Source organism: Vigna radiata, chromosome 7 (genome assembly GCF_000741045.1).
Source record: "Vigna radiata var. radiata cultivar VC1973A chromosome 7, Vradiata_ver6, whole genome shotgun sequence".
NCBI lineage: Eukaryota > Viridiplantae > Streptophyta > Magnoliopsida > Fabales > Fabaceae > Vigna > Vigna radiata.
In genome coordinates, this window is record NC_028357.1 from 41,339,341 (window position 1) to 41,365,428 (window position 26,088).

Sequence of the window (26,088 nt, forward strand, 5' to 3'; positions counted from 1 at the left end):
TTTAAAATGGATTTTAACTTACTGGTAATACAAAAATCTTTATATTGACAATAATGCGTCAAAATCAAACTTTATGTTTCATTTAAGATTAAATATATTTGTAGTGCTTAAAGTTATACACTCTTGCAGGTATATGGAACCAAACACAGTAAAGAATGGCACACGTGAATTGTGATCCTATTTATTTTATTCTTTAGCCTGTATATAAATATACCCAAGGAAAGAAGCATAAAAAAAAGGTTAAATTTTGAGAAATAAGTGATGAGAAAAGGTATGTACTATATATATATATTCACTAAACAAAGTTCAGTTTTGAATTTATATCACAACACCCCTTCAAGGGCACCTTAAAAATATCTCAGCACTCACAAATCACTCTTTACCAGGGTATACAATGTCAAGAGATGAATCAATCAACTACAATAATCTAAGTGTATGCTTTTATACAATGGGGGCAGCTTAAAGACTGCTAAAGTCCTTGGTGTCATCTTATTCTGAAAAGGAAAACAAAAGAACAAGATTTCACCATCTATTACCAACTAGACAAGGACTGAATGAAAAAACAGACACCAATTGAGGATTTCTTGTGTCTTACCAACCAAAGTCGCGTTACATCACTTCATACAGATAATTAGCAGGCAATTTCCTACCAAAAGGGCAAAAAGCGTGGTCAGTAGAGTCATAATGACGAGTCTAAGGATGATAACTTGCAGCAGATGATCTCTGAATTTGGACGAACACCAAACAAAATCTAAAATCCCAAAAGAACATCAAAATTTCATAGAGGAACCAACGGTACAGGAAATTTAAGCAGGATTTCCTAATATATAAACTCAACTTTTAGCATGTCTGAAGTTCCGACTTCTCAAATTTTGCTTAAACTGCTGGAGTAATCATAAGAACTTACATCTATCGAGTAATCAACAAGGCGAGCACACTGCTGACTATTTGATAAAATTCTAACCATAAAACAGCAGCTCTTGTGATAATATTGGCAATACAATCAAGGGAATGGTATTCTGTGGATTTCTATATGAACCTATTAGCTAACTTTTGGTTCACTGTAATGGTTTTTGATGGAAAGAAAATGAATGCATTTCTCACTCCTCTTATGATCTTTGGCATGGTCAAGAAAATAATCATTCCGAAAGTGGCCTCGGAATTGGTGGTCCTGACTGTGGTAGTGAGTGATGCTGTTATCCAAAGAAAATACACTGGCAATTGAGCTGATTCCAGGAATGTAATCCCTTATTCTGAGGGAATGATACTCAAGATAGTGGACAAACAAAAGTCAAAGATCTTATGCCGTCACTGGATTCTGGTGCACTTTACTCAAAATATATCAATCTGTCCGAGAAGGCAATAGATGGACAAGGATTTACTTTATTTGAGAATAGGAATAAATCACTGGATTGCTGATGCATTTGACTGAGAAATTATTATGCTAACTTGAACTTCATAATTAACTCAAGTACATAAAATCTAGCTAGCTGACGGATGTTAAGAATGCTAAAATGAGCCAACTTACGTATAGAATGATTCCTCTTGCGCTATAATGACAACATCATGTACAGTGAAAAAGCTTCCCAGATCAAACACGACACTGTACCTCCAGCCCTCTTTCGAAAATCTATGAATTCAAATCTTTCAGAGGCACAGCCTACCCCCAAAGAAGAGACAACGTACATGCTAACTTAAAAACGTTCAATATAAAATGACACTCCACTCTTTTTCAATAAAAGTTATTGATTTCTACATCATTCTACAAATTATAAGTTTCATCTCCATCACACACTTCCGATGATGGAATTAGAATAAAAGTAATTGCATCATATAGAACCATTATTGGGTAAATTTGAATCCACAAAATATATTTTCATGGTATCAAAGTGACATATTCCCCTCATGACCAAACAACAAAGCAAACCTTTACTTTCTTTCTTTCTTTTCAACAAAACTTACATGCAATTCCTTTCAGAGTTATCAGTATTGCTCTGATTACCATATGTTTCTAAACTTATCCACAAATACTAACAAAAAGAAAAATTTAAAACAAAAAGATCCTTAAATTAAAATTAGTTTATATGTAAACTAGTTTGCAAGAAAAACTTTCTCATTGATTTCTCCACAACTAATTTTAGCTTATGATTCTAATTTTTTCATCTCCCACAACTTTCTCACATTGTTGTTTTTTTTTTTTTTTCATTTTTGGATAAGTTTATCCCAAAATATCTCAATGTTCATTTCACCTCCACAGACTGTTACTTAACAAACTACCGAAAAAAAACCTTAATTAAAAAGTAATGCCAAAAGCATATAAAAAAGCCAAAGTTTGTCTTATATTTTATCTTTTCCACTTAAAAAAATATATAAAACTGTACAAACTAAAGAGAAGGTAAAATACCTAAACCTAGTTTCAATTATCGAAATAGAGCCAAGCGTATCCTTAGATTGCAATTTAAAATTCATCATAAGGAGAAACACACATTGCAATTGCTCAAAATCTAGAAGCAAGGCTTTGTCTAATCGAGATAAACACCAATAACGTTATAATCCAAACACAGAGTAAGCGAAATTAGATACGGCGATTGCGTGAGGATGAATGAATACGAAAACAATAGGAAGGAAATTGAAATAGAAAGAATACCTATTGAGTTGAGTCGGAGTAGGATTGGTAGTAGTAGTCGAAACGAGAAGAATCATCATCGTCTTCGTCGGAATCAGAAGTCAAATAGGAATAGTTGAAGTGAGGAGCGCAGAAGAAGGAGTAGAGACAGAGAGCGAGTTGATGCAGAGGGAAACAGCAAACCAGATCTAGAATCTGGTCACTGCTCAGAGGCTCCGCAATGCATTCCCACACTTCCGCTGACGCACGTGCCACCGCCAACACCACCATGCTGTTCCACACCATTTCCGATCCTTGTTCTACCCTTTCCTTTCCCTCACTCTCACCATGACAATCAATCCATCAACACCACTACCTCCACTGTCACCATCTTCATCCAAATTTCACCAACCTAATCCCTAACTTCTGATTTCATCCTCCTATTTTATTCTTCGCTTTTCTTCCATGAAATTGTTGACTAGTCTCAATGGTCGCACCTTAATTGAATACTGTAGATTCTAATAATTGTTTATTATAATAATTAATTAATTAAGTTTAACAAAAGGAGCATGGAAGCTTTTTTTTCAATCATATTAACAACTAGTTAAAATTATAAAAAATATATTTTTATACATTTTAATAAAAGGGCATAATCAATACACTACAAGATTCAATATCACAACATTGTTACCATTAAAATTTAATAGTAGTATTTCTAAATTTTCACCATGCTAATTAATTGACGATGTAATTTTTATTATAAACTTTAAAGTGTGCAAACAAAACCAAAAATTAGTATAAGATAGTTTTAGTTGAAAAGAAAGATCACTCTTTTCAACTATTCCACTTGAGATTAGTGACTAAAATTCTATAAAATTAAAGAAAAATTATTCAAGAGTAAATAAAATGTTGCTCTATTTTAAAAATTTATTAATCTAAAACCTTTGTTGTTGTTTTAACTGTTCAACAATATGATTAATTTTTGAAATAGATGAAATTAAAGAAAAAAATTGAAAACGAGAAAGAAAGAGAACTATGATAATGTAAACATATGTTATTGTTATCCTATTTCATTGTCTTACATACTTGTCTCAGTATGCTAACAAATGTAATATTTTTGTGATTAATATATAATGAAATCATAATTAATGTAAAACTACGTCTACTTTTTATTAATGTGTTGGATAAAAATGATGGTCTCATCATTGATCACCATAATCATTATAAAGGATAACTTGTAAGTAATTGCAAAACATGATTTGTTATCTAACACATAACAATAAAAGTAGTTTTTTTTTTATATTAATTTCAATTATGATAATTACTATGACATTTCTTAACATTTGAATCAATTAAAAAAATGATATAGCAAAATAACATATCACCTAATTAACAAAATATTAAATAACAAAAACTTAATTGAAAATATTAAATTATTAGTACCAATAAATAAAAATAATAATAGCTATTCAACTAAAAATATCTAAATTTATAAAAAACTTAAATCTAATTAACATGTATTTTGCTTTCTTCCAATCCAATCTATATTACCGTATTATCATTGATTGATATAATTATTATAGTCATATTAATTATATGTCACCCTTATTTACCATTGTATATCTTTATCATAATGTATATTATATACATTAGGGTAATGATACATAGACAACATTTTTTGACAACATTTGAACATCAATCATACGTGTCATTGTGTGATTGGTCCAAATGACACAATGATACTACCATGAACCAATCACACAATGACAGGTATGATGATGTTCAAATGTTGCCAAAAAAAAATGTTGTCTAAGTATCTTTATCCATATACATTATCTCTATTATTAACATAACTAAGGTTATTAATTATGATAATTATGGTTGAAAAACTTCAACTCCAACATTATTAATATTAATCATGCAAGGTTGATATAATAGTAATAGTTGAAATGAAGGGTTAGAGATTATAGTTTCAACCTTCTCCAGTAATATTTAAAAAATATAAGATTGGTTTAAAATAATAAGATTGGTTTAATAGTAATATTTATAATTTTAATTCTCCGAATAGCTAAAAGCAAGATTGTATTTATTCCCTTTTACGTTTCTATTTGATTATGTATTCATGGAATAAATTTAGTGCAAAATGTAAAAGAAAACGCGTTTAACTTTTAACTTGCGGGGATAGCTCAGTTGGGAGAGCGTCAGACTGAAGATCTGAAGGTCACGTGTTCGATCCACGTTCACCGCACTCCAAATTTTATTTTTTAATATTTTTCTGGTTCATGATTTGATATTCTTAGAAAGTAGAGAGAGAGAGAGAGTATGATTTTTGCACAATTGTTTTTTGTGGAAAAAGAGGGTCAAAGAATGGATTGCGACCAGAGATATAGAAGGGAAGAGGGTTTGAATTTGTTAGGCAGCGAAGAAGAAAGAGAATGTTTTACAAAATGGTGATATTGGTATTGATGATGAGATTGGTGGTGATAGATGCAGAAACATGTTCAGAGGGTGGCGGCGAAAATGTTGATAAGGAAAGGGTATCGCCCTCTACGTGTTTGGAAAAATGCTTACCGATATGCATGAAGATTAGAGCTGCAACCATTTCACAATGTAACGTAGGTTGCCGATTGGGATGCAAACAATTGGAAGGCCAAGGTTCTATATTCTACAGACCCATGACTTAATATCATTCATGCTTTCTTCTTCTTCTTCTTCCTCCATCTTTTACAAATTCCTCTTTCCAATCCTCCAACAATGCTGTTTTTCTTCAAGCTGCTTTACCTTTTCTGTACTTACATTTCATCTCCATCTATCATGCAAGTTTTCAATTTATATGTTATGCTTATTTTTCTTCCTCGCACAAAATCTATTCATCACTATGCATTACTACAATTCTTTATGTCTGTATTTTATAATTCATTATCTATAAAACAAATCAGATATATATAAACAAAACTTTTAAGAAGTTTTGAAGATTAAATGTGTTTGTAGCTTTCCAATTTTAATAAAAAATTAGAATTCGTTTATATATTTTAATTTTCAAATTTTAAAAAAATATAATTATCTTAATTCAACTATTTTAATTTTTTTAAAATACTAAAAATGTTTATGTAAAGTGACATCAATAAATTTTAAAAATCTATGTTTGTCACATTAAAAGATTAAAAATCACAGGTCTCACTTTACATTTACACTTTTAATAAAAAAAAGTTATAAGTTTAAAATATGGATTTTTTATGTAAATTAAGTAATTTAAATATTTAGGTGAAATGATTTTATATATATTCTAAAAAAATATTTTACTTGTTATAATTAAATTTAATTATTAATTTGGTAGAGACCAAATTATTATATTTAAAAAAGTGAGAAGTCAAAATTTTAAATGTAAAGATCAAATTAAAAATAAGTATCACGTAACACTATTGTGAGACACGACAATAACTTAACATATGACAATAGTATTTTTTTCCAATTTAAAAAAATTAAAATGAATTAATACATGACATATATAACACTAATGTCAATCTAATTGAACTAAAGTAACTAAATTAAACCAATTTTAAGAAAATAAAAACTTAATTAAACTAAAAAAATAAAAAAAAAAAGAAAATTAAATCAACTTAACAAATACGAGGAACAAATAATAATTAAACTTTAATTATATTATTTTACATTACTTTGTTGATATAATAGTATATTCTTTTACGAAAATTCCATCACTTTGACATATTATTCATTAATAAAATATAACGTTTTATTTAGAAAGATAAACTATTGATTTATATGATAACATCAATTTAAAAAGGCACAACTTTTTTTTTAATATATTGTTGGGAGAGATTTATCAATTTCACCAATAACCAATTTTCATCAAATTAACTGGCATGTTTAACTAAATATTTTTCTAATTATGTTTACTAAAATAAAAAGCTTTGAATATGGGTTTTTTTAGACAATTAAACTCAGATAGGATGAACTCTCAAAAATTAGATGTAGAATGTTTTTCTTCTTCTTAAGTTAAAATTTGTTTATTCATAAATTAATTTCAAAAAAAATGTATATAATGGTTGAAGCTTTTATTTTTAATTTTAATAAAAGTTTTTTTTTTCATATTTTAAATTTTGTTTTTGAAAATCTCTTCTGAACAATGTTTTAGAAATTATTCCTTACAAGAAAAATTAGAACCATACAAATATTATCATGATTGCTACGTGTACTTCCATTAGCACTTTTGAAAACATTATCTGATTTTATCTTTTATTTTTCCTCTTCATCACGAAAAATATCACCTTAGTTTTTTATTTTTTTATGTTTTTAAAATCTGTAAAAAAAACAATAAATATATAATTCTGTTTTACAAACATTATTCTAAAAAATACCCAAAGTCAATGAATAAAATCACAGATAAAAACATTAATAACTTAAATAATACACTGTTCTTAATTTCTTATCCATTAGTCTCGATATAATAATTAACCATCCCTTTGAAGATAGAAGTTGTTAACCATTGTACATGACACAACTTTATTCTCAATGGTAGAGAGCAAAACTCCATCATCATGTGTCTAAATAATCTCAAAAAATAGCCAACAAACCCTACTAAAGTCACTATTTATAACACCACAAGTTTAGTTATCACATAACTTTTATAGCAAATCATAAATATTAATTATCTTAAATAAACAATTTAAATTAATTAATTTACTTAAAAACTAAACTTTCCTTCTGAAAAATTTCTTTTTTCCTTTTCTAAATTTTTGAATGACACGAGAACTTATTTAGTATATTAGAACAAAAGATTTAAGTCGAGATAAAAGAACTTTTACTTTCAATTGTGAGTTTGACAACATCTAGATCCATCATCACACTTCTAAAATATTATCAGTTAATCACCATGTTCTTAAAGTATTATATGCTTTGAAACTTAAAGTTTCATTATAGTTTTGTCTCCAAAATTTTAAAGACAAAACCATAACGAAACACAACTAAAATGAATAGGATAATGATATTTAGATAACATTTTTTTGACAACATTTGAACATTGATTACGTGCCAATCTGTGATTGGTTAAAAATTATTCTACAATCAATAATAATAATCATAAACATTATTGTGGAATGATTTTTGACCAATCACAGATTGACACATAATCAATGTTCAAATATTGTTAAAAAAATATTGTTTAAATATCATTATCCAAATAAATAATACCTCAAATAAAATTAATGATAATTGATTATAATGATGTCAATCGACAGAAAAACATTTCTAAACTTGAGATGACAACAATTTAAAAAAGAAAAAGTCTATTTTTTTAAATGGTCCACAATTTTAAGTTTTTAAATTTTAAATATAGGATTTAGTATAATATTACTCTTTATTCTTAAGTAAAAGTGCTTATATATTCCATTTTAAAAATTTAACCACTCTAATAATATATTAAGAATGATTTAGTAAAAGTATTAGCAATTCAAATCTTTCTAAAAGAACTCCTAAATATATGCCCCCAAGAAAAGAGATGATGGTCTTTGAATCCCACTAAATGCTATCCTTAACCCACATTTTCTTTAGTGCTTTCTTTGCTTTGATTTGTCGGTTTTCCACATGTATACAATTTCTGTAATACGATGTTTATTATGTTTTATTCTTCATCATTCATTTCCACATCAACAAAATATTAATTAAATATTATATTTTCTCCTTTACACGTATGTTTAACATTAATTTATGGAACACGTACTAATCATAGTAAGAAAGATTTTATACAACATATTTTTCTCCTTCTCATGATGACATGTGTCATAATGTCTAGATACCATGTTAGAAAAAGTAAACCACTCATTAAATTCATCAACACATGTGAAATCTTATTTATTGATGAATAACATTTAGATAGTAAATCATAATACTTTAGAATTAATTCTTCCATTTTTTTTTATTCTATTATTGTTATAGTTTTTTAATTGTGTTTTAACATTTTAAAGGTTTTTATTGGATTTACTTATTCTTTCTTAAATTTGTAATAATTCAAAATTTAACTATGAACTTAAGTCTTATATTAATAAAACTAAAAAAAAGGTAAACATGGTATACTATAAAAAAATCTATAAAATTATTATCTTGATGTTGATGTTTTAAGTCAAATGTAAATCTCTTATATAAATTAAATTTAAGTAATATGTAATCATTATTTTATAAATCTTAAAAAAACATATAATTATTGTTTATATTATATGTCATTGTTTTAATGTATATTGACTTATTTTTTAAAAAGTGAAACCAAATGCGGAATCTTTGAAAAAATTATTATAATAAGAAAAACCATAAACCTATATTAATTTTTATTTTTGCAAAAGAATAACTTAAAATCTTATTCAGAAGAATTCTAAATATCTGGTAAACCTAGTTGACCATTCAAAAGAAAAGAAAACTGTTAGCAACGATTATTATATAAATACCATTTCTTTTTTAATTTTTTATTTATTTGTAAACCTTAATGGTCGTTATAGTTATGGCAGGAAGGACTAATTTTATAATATAATATAGAAATGTCACTTTCGTGTTCTGTAATTGGAGGACCAAGAAAATCCAGGATGAACATTAGCTGAAATTACAGTTCACAACCTTATGAAATAATTACAAAGCTTGAAAGTGTAAAAATTTCATGTTATGATTGAATCACATAGGTAAGTTTTGAAGCTTTTTTCTTTTATATATGGCTTCTCTAGTTCAGTCCTATTGCAAAGAGCAAGTTTCTCTTTCATCCATCTCACACCTCAGTTTTTCTGGTTCTTCTTTCATATTCTCTTGTGCCCTTCAGTTTAAGGACAGTGACCTTTATGGAGGTGACAAAGCTTGTTGTATTGCCAGCAGTTTTTGCATTATTTGTCTTTTGTCTGCATTTCATGACAAGAATGGCAAGACTGAGAAACCTGAATCTTCCTCCTGGAAGATTAGGGTGGCCTGTTGTTGGAGAAACCTTTGAGTTCATGCTTGCAATGGTTGAGGGAAACGTGTTCAGGTTCATGAAAGAGAGAGTGGAGAAATATGACTCAAGGGTGTTCAAGACATCAATGTTTGGAAATCCCGTTGCTGTGTTTTGCGGACCAGCTGGGAACAAGTTCCTGTTTAGCAATGAGAACAAGAATGTTCAAGTGTGGTGGCCTAGTTCGGTGAGGAAGCTCTTAAGGTTGTCCCTTGTTACCAAGGTTGGTGATGAGGCAAAGATGGTGAGAAAGTTGCTCATGAACTTTCTTAATGCAGAAACACTCAGAAATTACTTGCCAAAAATGGATAGAATTGCTCAGCACCATATAGACTCTTATTGGAAAGGTAAGACATGTAACATAATAATACCTCTATTATTTGTTTGTTTGGTCATACATATGAGAATTGTGCTACCAAAGATTTACCATCAGATAGTTAAATAATGCTTTGGTGGTTAAATATTTGTATCAATGATCAAGCAAAAGATTTTGGTGTTGGTGTGATCCTTTTTCTGTTTTGGTGGGGAATACCATGTTCTTGAACCTTATTGGAAACTATCATATCCTCTCTTACCATGCTTATACAGTTACTGGTGAGTGTGTACAAGTATCACAAACAATTTGTAGTGGTACAGCTCAACTTGCCAACTGACAGATGAGAAGTGTCAAATTTATGAACAAAACAAATCTATCCAGCAGGACTTCTCTCCATCAAACGCTTATTTTCATTCTTGTCACCTGGTACAATCATCCTTAAAAAACTTTTCTAGTTTCATTTTACAACAAATCTATGTACACAGATGAGATGTCAAAGTACATACTGATGTCTAACATGAACTCTATAGAAAAAGAAAAAGCTCTAATAGGAATCTTACATATTTTTTTAAATATATCCTAAACCTTTTGTATATCTCTCACTTGCATAAGATTAAGCATTATACATAAGGTTATCTTCTCATGGATCAGAGCTAGTCTTAAGAGGGTCACCTATTTTAAAGCTTTTCTAATGATTAAAAAGTGTTGATTGACCATATTATTTTCTTTCATCAATTAAAACTGGTTATGCATTAGAAAAGAAAGAGGAAATTTATAGTGTGAATCTGTGATCAATACTCTGCAATTTTGTAGGAAAGGAGAAGGTTTTTGTCCATCCAATTGTAAAGCTATACACGTTTGAATTGGCTTGTTGCTTATTTTTAAGCATTGAAGACCCTGCACAAATATCAAAGTTTTCGTTAAAATTTGATGCATTTCTGAAAGGGATCATTGGCTTCTCCCTAAACATTCCTGGAACAAGGTTTCATCGTGCAATGAAAGCTGCAGATGAAATAAGGAAAGAGATTAGAATGATTCTGGAGAAAAGGAAGGTGGATTTGGAGGAGAAGAGAGCATCACCTACTCAAGACCTTCTATCGCACATGCTTCTTACATCTGACCCAAGTGGAAGGTTTATGACCGAAATGGAGATTCTTGATAACATACTTCTGCTACTTTTTGCAGGCCATGATACTTCTAGATCAGTTTTATCATTGGTCATGAAATATCTTGGACAGTTGCCTCAAGTTTATGAACATGTCTTGAAAGGTTAGTAATAAAATCCTTAACAATGTTTGTTTTTATGAAGACTGTATTTGGATACTCATGTCATGGAGAAGTTCATCTTATTTTTTCTTATTTTTCTTGTTCAAACACACCCAAAGAGGATTGTTATAGCAAACTGTTGCTGACAACTATTTTTCAGCCATAACATGATCAGGATAAATGTTGAAGTTATTTTTATGACAGAACAACTTGAAATTATTCGAGGGAAAGAGGTAGGGCAGTTGTTGCAGTGGGAAGATGTTCAGAAAATGAAATACTCTTGGAATGTTGTATGTGAAGTCATGAGGTTGTCTCCACCAGTCAGTGGTGCTTATAGAGAAGCTATAAAGGATTTCACCTATGCTGATTATAACATCCCTAAAGGCTGGAAGGTATTTTTCCTTTCTTTTGTATAACTTTCTTTTCTATTATCATGCTTTCTTCACTACACAGTCATTGGAATCACTACTAGTTCTTGAGACATGTTCAATTATTTAACCTTTGTTAAAGATCTCATATTTACTAGTGATAAAACCAAGTGCAAATATCACTTTTAGTCGGTTTTGTAAGATTGAGTTAGATCTAAAGTTCACTTTTAACATAATATCAAAATCATGGTTTAAAACCTATTTTAACGAGATTTGTTGTTTGTGTAGTCTATTATATATAAATTAGTGCAAACCTCACTTCACAACATATATATATATATATATATATATATATATTTGTTTCCGTGAACTACTTGAGCTGTCTGATGTCAAATTAGACCAAAAGCTTCACTTTCTGAGACTCAACAATACTAAGTGTTACCTTTTCAAGACCATTAAAAGAAGTTATTGTATGGTGAGAACCTTGTCTCATGTTGATCATGTTATCTATGATGTTTTATGACAGTTGCATTGGAATACTAATTCATCACACAAGGATCCAACAATCTTCTCGGATCCAGAAACTTTTGATGCTTCAAGGTTTGAAGGAGCAGGGCCTACACCCTTTGCATATGTTCCATTTGGAGGTGGCCCCAGAATGTGTTTGGGCCAAGAATTTGCTAAACTAGAGATACTTGTGTTCATGCATAATATCGTGAAACGCTTCAAGTGGGAATTGGTGATTCCAGATGAAAAGTTGAAGTATGATCCCATGCTAGAACCAGTAAAAGGACTTGAAATTCGACTTCATCCTCTAGTTCATAGTCAAATAACTTAGCTATAACATAATGCACGGTTTAGAAGCTTTCTAAGTTGTCAGCTTATTGTGCTATATTTGAAGAAAACTTTTTTTCTACTTTGATTAGAAGTTTTTTGTATCTGGTTCCATGATTTTTATGAAGTTTTTTGCTACTTTGATTATTCTGTTATTTGCTTAGATAATATCGTTTAAATAAACTTTGTTTTGAAGTTTAACAAAACGTTTAAAAAAAATATTTAATTTTCTAGGATAAAAAATAAGAAATGCTAAACACTACACCAAAAGTATCCTAAACTATATGAGAGTGTCTAGTTAGAATAACATTTAAACGTATGTTTGACCATCTAGGATAAATGCTAAATTCTATAAGAATTTATAACAAAGGGTATAATATGAACCTCCAATGAAAGTATAGACAACGCTAAAAGCTATAATTGAAATATCCTAAACAACATAAGTTACTCAATCAGACTGTGTTAAAGGATAGTACTTGAATAATGCTTAAACAGTTAGGACCGTCTAACGCTTTAAAGCATTTACTTTCTAGTACTTCTTTGTCTATTGTGTTGTGCTCTCTTTTTCTGTGCAGATTTTCACCTTTATAAAAAAACTTACTTAGAATAAGAGCAAAGAGATAGGAAAATATTCAATGAATGTTTCATACATGTTTTATATCTGTCTCATCCGTACACAACACAGTTGCTCTATCAAGACGCGACATAGCTTCTGACTCTACTTTAAAGGCTACATCCTTAGAAGAAAGTCAAAAACTCTGAGTAACGATTTTTCAAAGACTTCTATATAAAGAGGACTGCACGAAGAGAAGAAAAATAAGAATTATCTTATTTGTAATAAGTTCACGCTGCTTCTCTCTAAGTTCTATCTCTTAAAGAATGTCTTTCAAAAGTTCATGTACAAGTTTTCAAAATATCTTGTATTGATTTCAAATCCTTTCGAAGAGTGTTAAACATTTTGTTCTTTTAATCTCTCAAAACACTTTATGTATATATTCAGAAGTGAATTAAAATACTTATAAGGTTAACTCAGTGAAGTTAGACTGTCTAGTCAGATAGACTAGTGATATTAGGAGTGGTTATACTCGTCTAACCAGTTGGTTAGCAGGACTGGTTAAACTCGTTTGTAATCATTTATGATTAGTGGATTCTCTTAAAGGAATTTAAGGGACATAGTTCAATTTATAACAAACCAGTATAAAACAAAGTGTTCTTTTAGTGTTTCTGTTTTTCAAAGGTTTTCCTTAAACACTGTTTTAGAAACTCAAGTGTTTAATATCTATTGTAGACCATGTAACCTTGTAAAGAGAATTAAATACTGATTTACAAAAAGTTTAAAACTCTATTCAAACCTCCTAAAATTTTCTTGTGTTTCATTATTATTCAGTGCTCATAAGTTCATGTCTAACCTTTGTTATACGAGCATTGTGAAGTTGTTTCTGTATACGAGAAAATGAAGACATGACACATTGAAATTTATGTCCAAAAGAGTACAAGAAAATTAGATATAGTCTTTAAGAATATGAGACAAGACTTTCCTCTGCAAACAAGTTGCACCAATAGCTATTGTTTTCCCTCTTCATGACTATTTATATTATTATATCATCTAAATACCATTTTTCTCCTGTAAATCAATACAAAATATATTTTCGTTCATGAACGTGTAAAGTACAAAATTTTCGCCCTGCTGTTAAGTTTTATAGAATAAACGTCATGTAGTTAACTAATTGAATATTAAAATTAAAGTTCAGAGATCAATTTGAAGGAAAATTATAAAGTTTAAACATGAATTCAACTTAAGTTGTTCAAAATTGTCATACAATTTTACATAAAGATCAATTTGATGGAAAAGGGGATGAGTGTGGTTTTCTTCTTTGTCATGTTCTTGTTTTTTAAAACAGCCCCGTCTGAAATAATCCAGTTGCTAAAACCTATAACTTCTCCATGCTAGTTTTTCCTTTGGTATTGCTCTCATTACTTCCAAAAACATTTAAAATCTAAATATTTAATAATTTAATATTTTTGCTGAAATAGAACAGAAATTGCAATATTTATAAAACATGTAAAGTTTTAGAAGCAGATGGGGTTTTGTACAATGAATTAAAAGTTGAAATCAGTAAAAAAATTGACAATCTTAAAGAAAGGTAACTGTTGATGGTTGAAAAACAGCAATGTGAAACATCATAACAAATAGCAACATCATAAAAAAGTAGGGGAAAATCAATGCAATTTCATCAAGTTAGCAGTTAATGAAGGAACAGGCAACAAAGTAGAAGGTAATAGAAATGCACAATTTTATTGATCATAAATAAGCTTCTTATAACTTTGCTTGATTATACTGGTAGTACATAAAGCAAGATCCCAGTGCAGGGACAAAAAATGAGGGATCCGTGTAGTTAAACTATAAAGTTATACACACATGGGAAATAATTACCATATTGCTCAACCAACCACTTAGTCAGCCAAACTGTGCCTGTGTTCACAAAACAAGTTATTTCTTACCAAATCCAAAAAGAGATTTAATAGCATTGATGGCATTCTCATTGATAAAAGATTCATCAAATCTTTTCAATAAAGGATCAAATTCCTCTGATGCCCTAACGTTATCCAGGTCAGGATCAGTTCTCAGTCTCTGTTAAAATAACAACAATGTTAGATGGCTTAGCCAATATGATAATGGAATAGCTTCAAGTAGGTTCATCACCTTGAAGTCTTCAAAACCTGAATTCAGGGCTTCTTCCAGTGAAGAAAGTGCAGCTTGAATCTGTTAGAAATTTATTATTCTCCATTAGTATACATACATACATACATATATATATATATATATATATATATATATATATATATATAGAGAGAGAGAGAGAGAGAGAGAGAGAAGTCATAGAACTGTTTGTTGGCAAGACTAATGAATTCACTTAACTAAAAAGTATGTTGTTCTTGTTGGTGTATTCAGCATGGATAATAAGGAACTAATTCAATATCAGGTCAAGTTGCATGTTCCAAGAGAGAAAATGGTAGGAAACATATACCTGGTTTAGCTTAGAGTAACAACAAGCAACGTTGTAACTTGCAACTGCTGCTTCCTCAGGTTCTGGCTTTGATCCCAAAATAGACTCAAATTTCTCTAGTGCTTCATTATAGCTTCCATTCCTTCAGCATTTAATCCAGGAACAGAGTGCACAGTAACATTATCAGTGGGATAGCATCATGTTATACTTTTAACCAAGATATGATGCAAATTGAGATTTTGGAAAGAGAAGCAGGTATTTTCTTTAACCAGTTGTTTTGGCCCTTGGCCATATTTAGATAAGGGTTCAATCAATGGCTGAGCAACAGAACAGCATTTAGGATTCAAAACTAAAATTTTCATAATAATTGCTGATGAAAGACAGTATATCAATCATCAATTGGAGACAATTGTCAGATACCATATTCAGAATGTTTGTTAGTTCTTCCAAAGATGTTGCATTTCATCCCTTTCGAAGAATAGACTAACATTCTGAAATGTTATGGCTAGACAAACAAAGGATAGAAAGGAATACTGGATACACTATAAATGTAAATAAAGAATGATTTTGAATTGCTAATTCATACTTATATAGTTGCAGTCCTTCTCTCAAATCCTTTTGTCTGCGTTCTTTCTGTTCTTTTTTCCTCAAAGCATTTAGCATCTGAAAATTTGCAAGTTTGAGAATTGGCAATGAATGTTTGTACCCGCATGCAGCAGTGACATGTCTATGTAGAAGTCAAAACATCTCATACAAAATGGTTTGTGAATGTAAGGACTACAAATTTTACAGTTTAATCACAACCATGAAACTTACTTGAATTTCTCTCACTCTGTTGCTGATTACCCCAGAGTTTCTCTCAGCCCTGATAATCTCCTTTTCAGTTAACTCACCACCACTATCAATACTCTTTCCTGTCAAAGTGATAAACCATGGCTAAGATCACAAGAAAATTCACAAGTGACTACTGAATATAGTAGCACTCGAACATAGCAAAATGAACACATTGAACTAACCATATCTCTTCTGCATTTTCATGAGCAATGGGCCAATTCTTTGGCGAATTGTGTACATTGTCCTTCCATATTCCGCAGCTGGCCAAATCTCAGTCCCAAAAACTGCACTGCAGATATTGAACATATTGGTCATATCAGACTCAAACATCATGAGACAAACACAAAGAGCACAAGTTTACTTCTCAACAGGACTTTAAAACTCATCATTTCCACATCCATAAACCAACCAAGAATAAATATAAGACCTCCAATAAAGTCTCTTAAGCATGATACTTTAAAACCAACACCTAAATTTTCTATATAGTTCTCCAAATAAAGAAAGTTACAGAAGGAGGAAAAAACAAAAACATGAAGAGCACACCTGGTGGCAAGTACTTTATCCCCAACATTGAAGACTCCAGCTTTATCAGCTGATCCTCCTGGTGCAATAGCATCAATGTAAGTTCCCCCATCCCTACCCTTTGCAAATTTTATTCCAAAAGGCTGTTCAATTTCAACCTCGTACTCCTCGTACGGTTCCTCCTCTTGTTCTTCACTCTTATCACTCTCCTGTTTGGATGCTTCTGACCCAACCCCGGATGAAGCCTTGACAGTAAAAAGCAACGGTCTTGACAAAAGGGTGTTGGAGAAACAAAAGGACACACCCGAGTACGAGGTGCTTCTGCAAGAAAAGAACTTGGGGGAGGAAGAAAACAAGGTTGGGTGGATTTGGGTGGTTCTTGGCAAAGTTTGCGCAGAGTAAAGAGATGAATGACCACTAGTGGTGGTTGGTAATGATGACATGATTTATGGTTATGCACAAAACTTTGAAAGTGCCACTGCTAATTTCTATGTTCAGTTTCTTCTACGAGTGGAACATCCTTTGGGGCTCGAAGCTGTGCTTTTTCATAGTTAACAAATGGAGGTTGTGTTGTTGGGGCCACAAAGACAGAGATGAGAGGTTCTGAATGAAGATTGCTGAAGTGGTTATGAAGGCACATCCATTCAGTTCACTACAATGATGCCACGTGTACCTTTAGATTTTCCAATGTTTGAGACGTGGTTATGCTACTTCTTCTACTCCAACAATTTTACCAGAGATGGAAAATTGAATAAAAATCAAGAACCTTCATCTTAATATTAAAATTCTTCTGGGAATTATTGATATATAAAATACTTAAAATTGAAGTATAAATAAAGCTAATATAATATTTTTGGTGGTGCCATTTTATAGACGACTTTAAAATTTAATAATACTATTCAAATATTAATAATTTTATGATACTAAGAAAAAATTTCAACATTATTAATACTTCTTTTGGGTATTTTTGTACAGTTTTTATATTGACGCCTGCTGCTGCATAAAAAGCAGAAAGAAATAACTACAACTTTTCTTTAGTTAAAATTATAAAAGATGTTCAGTTTTTTTATGCAACACAAATTTGTTTGAAAATAAAGCTAAACATTTTAAATATTATACGAACATATCAATGGAATTAAGAAAATAATATTTTTTTATTAAAATTATAGTTGCAAGGAATAACAGAAATATTAAAAAAATTACAGAAAAATAGACAAGAAAAAGTTCAGAAGTTCAGTTCATACTGTATAAGTTTTTCCAAAGTAGAAGGAGGATATAAAAATCACTGAAAAATGAAAAAGATAAATGGTTTATATTATGAAAAAAAAAATTAAGCAAATGCATACAAAGTGCATTAGATTAGTCATAACAACTGATTTCACTAAAGAAAAACTTAAAATACAATATTAACCTAATACTGTCAATAAAAATAATAATAAAGACTTCAACTGATATGGTTCCAACAAGGTTTTAGATTCTGCTAATAATATAATTTTTGCTGCTATAAGTTGTGTTGTTTCTGTTGAAATTGATATCAGTTCATACAGTAATCCAGCTGCACTGATATGAAAACCATGTTGAAAAGCAAAGAAAGGGATAGAACAAAAAGAAATTGCCTATATGTCATGTTTATAAACACAAGAAGTCAAGGCAAAACCTCTCTCCCAAACAACATGAGAAATGAAACTTAGAGATAACCTACAACAACACCCTCTTTAAAGTCATTTTGCATCTTTCATTTTCAAATCAGATTCAGGAACCTCACTGATTATGGTCACTGTTTTTCCAACAGGAACCTCTGTGTATGCCTGCAAAGGCTCCAATGAGTCCACAATATCTCTCATCAGAGGCCTTGCTTTTGGATTGCGGTTCAAGCAATGATATGCAAGCATTGCAGCCTTGTGAACTGCTTTAATTGGATAATCACCATCCAACCTTGGATCTATTATGTTTAGAAATTTCTTCTTTTCCTTCAGCAAAGGAACAGCCCATTCTGTCAGATTCTGCTCTCTAGCAGGTCTTAACTTGTCTAAAGATTTTCTCCCTGTCAGAAGTTCAAGCAGAACAACCCCAAAACTATAAACATCACTTCTAGGAGTCAGATGACCTGCACAACAACATATGATTATGTTGTCAGTTTGTATTATACCATCAAGACTTTAATTTCAACACATTGATAGTATAATATGTGACTGATGAGTTTGTTGAATTTTATGACAATTATCTTAAAGCTCTTGGTTTAAGAGCAGTAAAAATATGAACTTTGTTTCACTTGAATACAGAATTCTGGGTTCATAATATACTTTACCTGTCATTATGTATTCAGGTGCTGCATAACCATATGTTCCCATTACTCTAGTAGAAACATGTGATTTGTCTCCAACTGGTCCATCCTTGGCAAGGCCAAAATCAGAAAGTTTTGCATTGTAGTCCTGTTTTTGTAACATAAAAAACCAAGATGGTTAATTCAAACCAATGTTTAAGTTTTAGCATCTCCAGTCTGTTACTAAAGCTTCTTATTTATAGTTTGCTTGCTAAAGTATTCTGTCTTGGCATAACAGTTTTGTGTTTTGCTATGAGAAATGTCTTGGATTTATCGAAGAGGAGGTTCATTAGGATGAACCCAATTACATAAGAGATTGATATCACTCTTTATCCAAAATCTTAAGACAATGAGTTAACGAGTCTTCATCTTTATATGTTGTTTTACTTTCTCATTTCTATCCAATGTAAGATTTAGACTTATACTTAGATTCTCAACCAAATGTATTCTGTCTTACGATGGTAGTTTAGAGTCTAATTTATCACGATCGGACACTATACATTTGAGATATTATCTATTTTGAAGATTTTGGAATTCTGTCACGGTTTTATTCTTAAAAAGTGTTTTAGAAAAGGAAAGAAAGAATTTAAACAGTCTTTTATTTCGATTTCGATTACTAAATGATGTGAGACTATTAAGTATGATAGAAACAATATATTTCTTTATTTTATTTTTTTAATTTTGAGCTGATATATTTAAAGTTGCTGACCTGGTCCAATAAAATATTTGATGTCTTGAAATCACGATAGATGACAGGTTTCTCTGCTTCATGGAGAAATGCAAGTCCCTTAGCTGCACCAAATGCAATCTTCATTCTTATGGACCATGGCATTGGAAGCAAGATTTCTGGGACATTTAAGTGAACATACATTAGATATACAAACAAAAACACCATAATAAGCATTAAATCGTCTTCTTTTGTTGAATAAAGACTCAAATAGTTTTTACTTTTGAACATTAGTAATGGACTTTATGATTATAACGTTCGTGGTGATAATATGTTTTTCAGAATATTTAGTAATCAATCAATTAGCTATTTGATTCGTTTATAAGTTCATTTAGTCAGTACAAAAGTGTTTTATAAGTATATTTTAAGAGTTTATAAACTACTTTAACTGGCTTTTAGTTTACATTACTATTCTTTATATCTGAATGTATTTTTTTACTATCCTTAATTTATTTCTACCTATTATTACTTATTTTAATTTTACTGAAACAAATAATACTGTATTTCTTTTGTATATTTAGTATAATAATATGTCAAAATTATACATTAAAATTTGTAAAAACATAATGTAGTAATATTTAAATTTTAGAAATAAATAAAAAGTAAACATGATTAATACTCATAACATCAATTCTTTTAAATAAAACAAATTGTCCAAATTTAAAATCATATACAAGTTTTAAAAAACAAATAGAAGTAATAAAATTTTTACTAAGAAATTAATTATTTAAAAAAACTAAAATTGTAACTACATAATAATATATTTTTGTCTCAAAAATGCAAATTTTATTTGCATAATCAAATTTATATAATTATACTTTTTCCACGCCATCTTACATTTGTCAATTAGTTAATAGGCAATAATTCTAATTCAATAAATTAGACTTATAAATTAAAATTTATCATATGAAGTTGTTTTTGAGAAACAGACTCTTTAGTGACTTTGAAGTTTAAATTCATGGACTCAAATCCTAAAAGTAGGTCTGGTTAAGACATCCATTTTTTCTTTTTGCAATTATTCTACATGTCAATGTACATATTACTTTTAAATTTAGTCTATATTTTTATACTTATTTATTTCTATGTTGTTTTGTTTAAATTTGATGTATTTAAAGAATATAGTTTTTAATTATTCAACACGATTTAGCATATAAATACTTAAATTATCATTAGATATATGCAAAGTTGTAATTTTGGAAAACTATAGCACAAATATTTTTAAATATATATATGTATGTATAAACTAATAATTTATTTAATTATTTAAAAGATATTGTGATAAACCACGATTACGAAGTCTTTCGGCTTAAAACTGATATAGTTTGTCACGCACTTGTCTCCTCAAAGTGGAATTTGGAATATTATTGTTTAATGGGCTTATCCGTGGGGTATTTCTTTCTCCACCCCCATAATTTCAGCATACACTCCCATAAATTTGAATGTTTCAAATCTCTCCTATGGGAGGTGCGCAAAGAAATGCCCATATAAGTGATTTCAGCCGACAAGAAAACCCTTGTCTATATGACAACCTCGGTAACCCTTTAACTAAAAACAACACTTTATTTCCTTACGTTAATGTCAAACTTATGTCTTTATCAAATCGAACCACATGTCATAGTGAAGTGACAAAGAACCAACGCCCAAAACTTCCATCACTAGCTGTTTTTCGACGAAGCTACCAAATGGAACCAAAATCACTTCTTTAAATTCCTCCCTTTAAATGTCAACATTGTCGGAGAAAACACAAAAGGAAAAGCTAGTAAAAAGTAATGATTCTACAAAACACAAAGAACATTGTTCTAACAATGTCTAATAACTTAATCTTAAAAATTTGTCGGAAAAATAACTTTTGGTGACAGAGAATCTAGAACAAATTTTAATATTCAAAGAAAGGAGACATGATATACTTACTTGAGAACAAGTTGTGTTCCACACTTCCCCGGGACATGTACTCATATATCAGTACTCTATGTTCATCCTCGCAGCAGTATCCAACTAATTTCACTAGATTTGGGTGTGAAAGCTGCCCCAAAAATATCACTTCTGCCTACAAACCAACCAAAATTTTAATTTAGTTAACCTTACAACAATAACTTTGTCTTGTTACATCAACAACTAACCTTAATTAATAATTTGATCCTTACATTTGTTTTTTAATCAATTAAGTTTTTGTAAAAATATTAATCTGATCTTTTCTGTTAAATTGATGTTAACACCATTTAAAAGTGTCATGTATTATAATTTGAGTTATCTTTTACTTTGAAATTCTTATGATTTTATCACATTGTGTATTTTAAATAAAAGATGATTCAGATTTTGATCCGTAACATTTTTAGATAACGTTATTTATTGAAAGAGTCACAACACATTAAGTTTTTTTTTAAAATTAAGAACTCAATTTAATATTTTTTTTTAGAAAATACTGACTTAATTGAGTTAAAGAAAATACAAAGATGAAAATCAATCAAATTAAATTACTAATTATGTCTTGTCAACTTATTGTTGGAAGTATAAATCTTATTATATTAGTCGGTTTTATGAGTTAAATTTGACTTAAATTTTATCTGTTAACACTTATATTAATATGTGTTTATAGGAGAATAAACATAGCATGTGAAGCATGATGATTTTGCAGATAGATCATTTGATAGAAAAGAATAAACAGAAAGAGAAAAAAGTATACCAGCCATTCTCTGTGGCCTTGATGACTATTGTCACCATCATGAACCTTAACAGCTACAGCAAGAGTAGGAAGACCCTGCCTTAACTCCTCAGAAATGAACCCTTTGTACACACTTCCAAATCCTCCTCCCCCCAACACACGATCTGGCCTAAAATTTGCAGTGATTATCTTCAACTCATCGTAAGTGAATACAATCAATGGATTTGCAGCCGAATCACGCCGTAGGTCTTCTACTTCCTCAGGGTTTGATGGCAACTTACTATCATGATCATTCCTTTGCTTCGTTACCTGGTTTTGTTCTTTTCGTGAATCAATAAGAGAAATGAGAACAAACCATGATATGCACTTTTAAACCATGAAAACAGATTACTTCAAGCAGTCACTCTCAGAAAAACCAACCAGATGTTCCATTAAGCAGTCAATACAGATCATGCAGAAAGAGAAAACTGAATACTTAAACGTTTTTTATATCATGCAGAAAGATTAGAAATTCTGCATAAACTTCTTTTCTTTTATTGGATGAACAGAAGAAAATTAGTATACTGTTTCAAAAGCAATGGATGCTGGGAATATATTATAATTGTGAAGGAGAGCACTATATTCTGAAAACCCTCATCCAATTTCTTAGAAATTTAGTTAAGATAAGACTGAACACGTAAGAATTACATTTACATGTAGACCCACTTTTTGACACAAAGAAAAAGTGATTAGGGGTTATGTTAACAGATTCTACAATACAGAAACTTTAGAAAAGTTAAAAAGATTTTGTAAAGACAGCATGTAACTCATACATGCAGATTTGTGTTATTTTTTGTTCTCTTTGTCTTCCAATGATTTGCATAACATCAACTTGCCTACAAGGATGAGATATATGAAGCTGAGACAAGATTCAAATGATTTAATAACCGTAACACAGAAAATTTTCAGTGAAAAAGAACCTGATGAAAGGGTGATCAAGGCTCCAAAACTTGAAATCCTTGAGAACAAAACTTAACAAAAGACAAAATATTGAAAAATAAAGAAACTATTTTTGTCAAGAACTCAGAGAAAACATACACTAAAAGCATTTATAAACAGCAAAATCATAGAAAATGTCCAAAACAGAGAAAGGCAAGGTTTTTTTGTTGGTAAACCAACCTGACTTTACATTGGATGAGACTCTATAATCTGATGACTCCCATCTACACCAGCAATTACCCATTATAGCAAATCCAAACACACCCTTTGTAGCAGCAGCAGCTCCTTTACCAACCCCTCATCACAAAAACCAAACTTTTTTACCTTTTTCTCTTTTTTGTGTGCTGCTATGTAACTCCTGAAGAAACAAGGGTGAGATTTAGGAGGAAATAGATACAGAAATGAGAAAAAGGAAGGAAGTAGAGAGGAGAAAAACAAGATGGTTAAGTGTTTGATGAAATGTGAAAGGGGACATATCTTTTGGTGACAGAAAGGTAAGAGTGGGGGATAATTCAGAGATGGCAATGATGTTGATGAGGTGGGTGTTGGCTTGGCTATGGGGGAAGATGGAAGGGCCCACATCGACTGGGTTGTAGTGATTCAAAATGTGGGTTTGTGCACTTTGATGGTAGTGCGCACATAGAAGGTGCATGTTTTTGATAATGCAAACCCACCAATCTTTTTCCATCACTCTCTCTTTCTCTTTCTCTTTGTCTTTCTTCACGCTTCTCTCCAATTACACCTTCTTCTCTTCCACACACAAACTTGCAACCACCACACCTAACCATTCTTTTTAATATTCTTCTTCCAACTCCCACATCGATCATTCAGATAAACTAAATTTATAATGTATAAATGATCGTAAAATATCATTTGAGGTTTAAACCTTTTTTTTTATCCCTAAGTTATGTTTTGATATTCAGTTTAGTACTCGTTTTTAAAAATGTCAACTTTTAGTTTCTGTTATATGAAAAATGTATCAAATCAGTCATATTCATTAACAAATCACAAGTTTTTCATTAAGTGATTTTGTTAACAAATCACAAGTTTTTCATTAAGTGATTTGTTGTTCATAACACCTTACTTTAACAAATCACAAAATATTGGATACCTATATATGAAAACTTGTGATTTATTGTTCATTAAGTGCTGTCATGAGGACTGATTTTATACATTTTTCATAGGAACTAAAAGTTGACATTTTTAAAAGCGGAGACTAAACTGAACATCAGAATTTAACTTAGGGACCAAAAAAGGGTTTAAACCATCATTTTACATATTAGTTTTATAGTATAAATGATTTTGTGTGATTAAACTAAACTTAATATAGTTTCAAAATCATAATTAAAGTTTACTTTTTAATAAATTTTATCTTTTCTTTTTCTCAATAAAAGGATAATAGAGTATCTATTATATATTATAGTATCATCACTTTCATTAAATCCTTCAAACAAAAGCATATGTGTCTACAAATGTTTGTGTTCATATTGTATGTTTTCTTTCCTTTCATTCTTATTAAAATGTTTCTCTTACAAGATGCATACACTTTTATGGCACATTCAATTATCTTTATAACAAATGTAGGCCAAAAAAAATATGCCTACTAATTATCATGCTCATATTTGCCTTATTTGTTTATTCAAATGAACATACACTTTAATGATCCTTATTAACCAATGACATTTAATAATACACATATATATGCATATGTATATATAAATAAATGCACTAAGTAATCAGTCCAAAAAAACCATGTACTATATAATATTAATCTGTACTCTGCTTTATCTATTTATGTTTATACTAATGTTTCAACTTGTGTCGGGACGCTGATGTATGTGCTTTGATATGTAAAATAAAAATATTATCTTTCAAATAAATGTAATTATTTAAAAAAATAATATTTTTACATTAATAGGATAAGCCACAGATTAAAGAAATGGGATATACGAGTGCAGTGTTTTTAAAGTAAATACTTTAAAAAAAAATGGAGTGTGCTTTTAATTTTAGGAAGCAATTGTGAGGATAATTTGAATTTGAAGAGTGTGTTAGATTAATTGGTTCCATTGAAAAGTGATTTAATTTGTTATGACAGAATTATTTTTGTTTCTCCAAACAAAAATTGATTGACCCCATTGTTATTAAAACTTGAATAGTTTTATAAAGATGTAAAATAATAATGATAAAATCACATATATTTACATTCATTTAATATATATTATAATAGTAAGATGATAATAAAAATATGAATTTTTATATATTTTTACAAAATAAAATAAAAGTAATATCTAATAAATATAAAAACATTATATGTCAAATAAAAATATTTATGTATATATTTTCAGCACCCGCAATCAACCAATGTTCATATGCATCATCATTTACCAACTTTTGCCTAACAATTTTGTTTTGCCCTAATTGTCACTTTATTACTCAATATATATAATACGGTCGAATTTTATAATTAGTAGACAGAGACATTTCATAATAGGTTAAATGTACATTTTATGTGGATTCTAGAATTAACCTTCATATGGATAAGGTAAAAAAAAATCAATTTTTTTTTTATTTTTTTGGACAATTTTTCATAATTTTCGTACAAAAATCTTGAAATTCACTTTATTTTCTATTTTCTTTGAGGTTAATAAAAAGATGATGAT

The 26,088-nt window shown here is 29.8% G+C and overlaps 3 protein-coding genes and 2 non-coding genes across 7 annotated transcripts; 2 read left to right on the forward strand and 3 right to left on the reverse strand.

The window, feature by feature from the left end:
- Window positions 1–259: 259 nt before the first annotated feature.
- Window positions 260–652, reverse strand: LOC106765844. The gene is made up of 2 exons (XR_002668743.1): window positions 596–652; window positions 260–494 (listed from the first exon to the last, which is right to left on the reverse strand). It is a non-coding gene; the product is annotated as an uncharacterized LOC106765844 (transcript).
- Window positions 653–4,780: 4,128 nt separating this feature from the next.
- TRNAF-GAA lies at window positions 4,781–4,853 on the forward strand. Its single transcript has one exon. It is a non-coding gene; the product is annotated as a tRNA-Phe (tRNA).
- Window positions 4,854–9,246: 4,393 nt separating this feature from the next.
- Window positions 9,247–12,521, forward strand: LOC106767284 (beta-amyrin 28-oxidase). Of its 3 annotated transcripts, none has more exons than XM_014652138.2 (4): window positions 9,247–9,937; window positions 10,720–11,175; window positions 11,377–11,564; window positions 12,067–12,521. In XM_014652138.2, exons 1-4 carry the CDS (start codon window positions 9,445–9,447, stop codon window positions 12,376–12,378), a joined length of 1,449 nt encoding a protein of 482 aa, XP_014507624.1. In that variant the 5' UTR covers window positions 9,247–9,444; the 3' UTR covers window positions 12,379–12,521. The 3 variants fall into 3 exon arrangements, with proteins under 3 accessions (XP_014507624.1, XP_014507626.1, XP_014507625.1); XM_014652140.2 differs by lacking the exon at window positions 9,247–9,937 and adding an exon at window positions 10,009–10,332; XM_014652139.2 differs by lacking the exon at window positions 9,247–9,937 and having other exon boundaries at window positions 11,088–11,175; window positions 11,333–11,564.
- Window positions 12,522–14,644: 2,123 nt separating this feature from the next.
- On the reverse strand, window positions 14,645–17,346 carry LOC106765579 (protein MET1, chloroplastic). The gene is made up of 7 exons (XM_014650257.2): window positions 16,760–17,346; window positions 16,399–16,505; window positions 16,199–16,296; window positions 15,969–16,045; window positions 15,404–15,524; window positions 15,079–15,138; window positions 14,645–15,006 (listed from the first exon to the last, which is right to left on the reverse strand). The coding sequence occupies exons 1-7, from the start codon at window positions 17,179–17,181 to the stop codon at window positions 14,866–14,868; spliced, it is 1,026 nt and encodes a 341-aa protein (XP_014505743.1). The 5' UTR covers window positions 17,182–17,346; the 3' UTR covers window positions 14,645–14,865.
- An 841-nt stretch (window positions 17,347–18,187) lies between these two features.
- LOC106769243 (probable serine/threonine-protein kinase PBL16) lies at window positions 18,188–24,186 on the reverse strand. Its single transcript, XM_014654775.2, has 6 exons — window positions 23,609–24,186; window positions 22,472–22,770; window positions 21,700–21,835; window positions 19,771–19,907; window positions 19,047–19,170; window positions 18,188–18,845 (listed from the first exon to the last, which is right to left on the reverse strand). Exons 1-6 carry the CDS (start codon window positions 23,670–23,672, stop codon window positions 18,460–18,462), a joined length of 1,146 nt encoding a protein of 381 aa, XP_014510261.1. The 5' UTR covers window positions 23,673–24,186; the 3' UTR covers window positions 18,188–18,459.
- Between the last annotated feature and the right edge of the window lie 1,902 nt (window positions 24,187–26,088).